The 4,333-nt window shown below is 37.8% G+C and overlaps 1 protein-coding gene across 1 annotated transcript in view; it reads left to right on the forward strand.

Moving 5' to 3' along the window:
• Positions 1-3,641: 3,641 nt before the first annotated feature.
• Positions 3,642-4,333, forward strand: part of LOC104464980 (glutamate receptor ionotropic, delta-1-like) — a gene marked incomplete at both ends in the record, with an annotated part of 5,633 nt that continues 4,941 nt past the window's right edge. Inside the window, one exon of the mRNA XM_010077862.1 lies at positions 3,642-3,743. Coding sequence (XP_010076164.1) covers positions 3,642-3,743 — 102 coding nt within the window. The remainder of the gene's footprint in view (positions 3,744-4,333) is intronic.

The raw sequence follows: 4,333 nt of genomic DNA on the forward strand, positions 1-4,333 counted from the left end.
GTAGTAGAGCAGTGTGAACATGCAGACCTTGCTGACAAACAGATGTGTAACAAATAACTGAGTTTACAATCAGTTTTATTTCCTAAAGGAAGTGACATGCAGGCTCTCAATCTAATTGATCAAGTTCACAGGAGGTAGTAAATCTTGCAAATCAGTGTTTAATGCATGCAGCCTTGATTTATTTGAGCAGAAGGGCTGTCTCATTGTGCTGATGAGGGTCTTCACACTTCCGTGGAGTTGTTTCTAGTATTCTCTGGTGTGAGCTTACCATGACATCTCAATATGAACTAATCACTCAAGTAAGTGTTGGGCAGCCAGCATCAACATCATTAACAAAGTCAGGAAACTTCTTTGTAGAATTTGGCTTCTAATTTTTTGATTTCAAACTCACGAATCCCAAAGTTACATTGATGTCAAGTTTTCTTTGGAGGTCCTGACAGATATCAGTGCCTTTCAGAACAAAATCCTGAACAGCAGCCTCATGTGGCATACTTTGGATGACATCCTTTGTCATTTGACATTCCCAGGATGTCTAGCCATGTAATTGTTTTGCTTTTGTGTTAAGTATGTGTGTTTGGAGCTATATATTGCTTGTGGAGGTTGAAAACAATGTTAAAATTTTGACTCTCTCTCTCCAAGCTTTTCCTTGTAGTTCTGGTTGAAAATGCAATAAATATTGATAAAGGTCAGAAGCATGTCTTGAGTCAGAATTTTCCAACAAATTATCTTTTCGTCTGAATTTCACGGTTGTTTTCTCTGGTTTGTCTTTATTGGATGACTGAGTTTCTGATGTTTGGCTAGAACTATAGGATTCCCAGCAATTGGCTGTTTCAGAAAGAGAAGTTAGGAAGAAGTTTTAAGTTGAAAAGCTTTAATAAAGTACCTGTTTTCAAAACTTGAACTCCTATAACCCAGTAACTTGAGAATCAAGAAAGCCCCACTGAGACTGCAATTAAATATATGTTCCAGAGACCATTGGTTTTTAAAATACATCCTACAAGTGCTGATTCTGCAAGCAGTTGTTTGTTGTAATTAGATCTAAAAGCCCTTTATCTCCTGTCATCTGATGGCTGTGCTCTGACCTTTGGCTTCAGTCTTCTGGTAGGAACATGGTGTATATTTCTACAAAGAATGGAACTCGTAACAGTCTTATCAAATAACAGCAGTACTCATTGTGTTTAGCAGTGCTAGAAATTAGTTTCTCGGGCACTGATCTTGACAGGTCAGCTGTCACAAATTGGTAGACGTATCTGTAAATAGATCGGTCCTATAAACAAAATTCTTTCTGCAAGTAGTGGAAGTTAAAATTGGCATACTTCTGAACAAATGAAATGTTCTGAAGCACAAAGATGCACAGGAAAAATCCCTGCTGGAAAAGATTTTCCCCACTTTCCATTTATCAACTTTATCTGCATAGTTTGCTTTTTAGAGACTGAAAAGTTTGTGCCTCCATAGCAAACACCATGGAGTTCTGTGCTGAAGTGAAATATGCTCCTCCTCCTTGCACCTACCCTGACTGCATAAAAGAGGAACCTTTGTCTCTCTCCTTTAGAATAAAAAGGAATAAATTTATGCTTTTATACTGGCATGTTTCCACCTCCTTTTAGGAATCCTCAGTGTTAACATGGAATGCAAAACATAGGGTATTTGGAAAGTCTAAGGCCTTGATATGAAATCAGATAGAGTTTTTGAAAGAAAAAGGAGTGAGAGAAGGAATTGAAATGTCAGCCCACCAGTGGTGAAGTAATAAATGAATGTGTTACATTTCCCGTTATTTAATAAATATTTAATCATCATATGTAGATTGTCCAGGCCATTTTGGCCAAAAACCTTCTCTGTATCTTTTTCATGTATTTACTGCATAGGGCAGCTGAAGAAGGCTTAGACAGTAAGCTTCTTTACAGATTTGAGACACAATATATACCACACACACCCATATTGGTCTTTGAAGTCTGTTGAACCATATTGATTTATATCAGCTGATAAATTGTTTAGTTCTGCTTGGCAATAGCAAAAGCTGAGAAACATCTGGACATACTTCAGAGCAAGCATCTAAATTTGAATTTAAAAGATACCATGCCTACAGGTATCTACCTGTATTGCTTGAGGACACTTCTATGTGCAGAAGGTCATTTGTCACTCCAAACTGCCATCACAGGGGGAGAGTTTTCAATCTAAGATACTTAGCTTTCATGAGTGTCATTAGGAAGCTGAATATTATTCAGTCCTTCTCCTCCTCTCCTGTGTCTCAGCTTTGAAGATTTAGTGACTATAGAATAGTTTTCGTTAGTTGTGATAGTTATGATGGCTGAATATTCAATGAATGTCCTATTCTTTTCTAGTTCCCTGTTGATTAGTTTAGTGCAACAAAACAAAAATAAAACTGTATAGACCTCTCTCATCACATTTTATTTGTTGGCTTGATTTTCGAGGCTTTAGGATAAAAGTGAAGTCATAGAAATAAATCATGTAGGACATCTAGCCATAGGCATTTTCAGTGAAATAAGTTCTTTCCAAGAAGGTTTTGGCTTGTTAGATGAAAATTAGCTTCTGGCAGGAAGAAGCCACATTTGACAGATCTTGGATTATGTTTAATTTCTATAGGGCACGCCTTCAGCTAACAACACTGCTGCCACATATGTGAGCATAGTACTGGTATTTAAGAGTATAGCTGAAAAAAAAAGAAGGAAACAGTTTTTACTCAATACCATTTATGACCCTTCTGAACAAAATGACACCATGGATTCTGTTTGAAGGCAACAGGAGTGTCTGACTGCTGCTGCTGCGGAAGAGCATATTTAGTTTGAATAATCCAAAAGTCACTTAAGATTGACTTTTCTATTGAATATATTCTATTGAATTTTACTACATTTCTCTACAGAAAATGCAGTAAAATTGATTTTTGAAGCAATACATTTAATTGAAGAATAAAATATTTAGATGCAATGTTCATGGAGATATCCTGAAAATATGCATCCTGGTACATCTAGCAGATGCATGTCGTACTGGTAGAGGTTAGGAGGTATTTGATCATCAGGAGCCTGGGAACTTGAGAGGCTGTCATTGTTTTAGTGATGAGGTAGAAGCAGGGCAAGAAGAGATAAAATAGGACTTAAGGTAGGATCTGAAGAAAGTCTGAGAGAGAAGAGGAGGCAGTTTGACACCACAGAATCCGTGTCAAGAACTTATGACCATCAGTGAGCGGGAATGTTGTGCAGCAGGAAAGAAGCTCCATCTTTGATAAGCAGGAGGGAAAGATTTGAAAAGTAGGAGGGGATCTAAGCAGAGAGGGAAGTATGGGATAGTGAGACCACAGGTAACCCTGAGGACTGTCATGGAATGTAAGCTTACTGGAGAGAAATGTCATACCAGAGTGACCTAAGTGAAATAATATGACAAATACTACAGTTAATAGAGCAGTTATATTACAAGGATTGATGAAAATACACTCATGCAAGGTACTTGTTTATGACTGTCCTCTGAATCTCATTAATTCTAATTCTGCATTTAAAAAAGCCGCACATTTCTCATCCTCTCTATATCCGTTCTGGATTTGGTCATGCTTCTGTTAAATGTTTGTGCAAATTCTGAAGGATTTCTGCCTAACAGTCCTTCAGACTCAACTGTACTTTCTGTTCCAGTTGGCAACGTGGGATTCTGAGAAAGGACTGAATGGTAGCCTACAAGAACGACGACTAGGCAACGACTTACAAGGACTGACACTCAAAGTGGTGACTGTCTTGGTATGATCCTATTTGAGTTCAGGAAACAAAATGCTCAAAATAAAAAGGATGTGACTGAGTATTTTGGGCACTTCCCTCAGTATTTTTCCATATCATTTTCAGTTCTGTATTTTTGGATTATCAGTTATGTAAGCAGGGAAGACAGATGATGGCCTTTTATAACTTTATGTGAAGCTGTACACTGTCAGAGATAGAGAGTGTTTGTTTGTTTGCTTATGCTGTTTCTCTGCATTGTCATTCCTACCAGACATGGACTCAGCACAGGGCTGAGTGCACAGGGGTACATTCCAGGTACTGTACTCTAATTCAGATATACAGTTTCCAGCATTTCATGGATTTTAACATCAGATGGGCCAATTATAATAATCTAATTTTGGCTCTGGTACTCTTCAGGCTGTAAAATTCAATCAAGTGTTTCCTCCATCAAGCTGATGAATTCCCCTTGAGATAAACTATATCTTTTAGAAAGGTGTAGTCTTTCCAAAAAATCATTCTGCTTTTGGGACTACTGTTTGTTAGTATCTGGAGTGGTAGCAGAGCTCCTGTCAGCTAAGGACTAAACTAGGGGCAAATTAGGGCTTGAATGCATT

Source organism: Pterocles gutturalis, unplaced genomic scaffold, assembly GCF_000699245.1.
Source record: "Pterocles gutturalis isolate BGI_N339 unplaced genomic scaffold, ASM69924v1 scaffold15268, whole genome shotgun sequence".
In the NCBI taxonomy this organism is placed as follows: Eukaryota; Metazoa; Chordata; class Aves; order Pterocliformes; family Pteroclidae; genus Pterocles; species Pterocles gutturalis.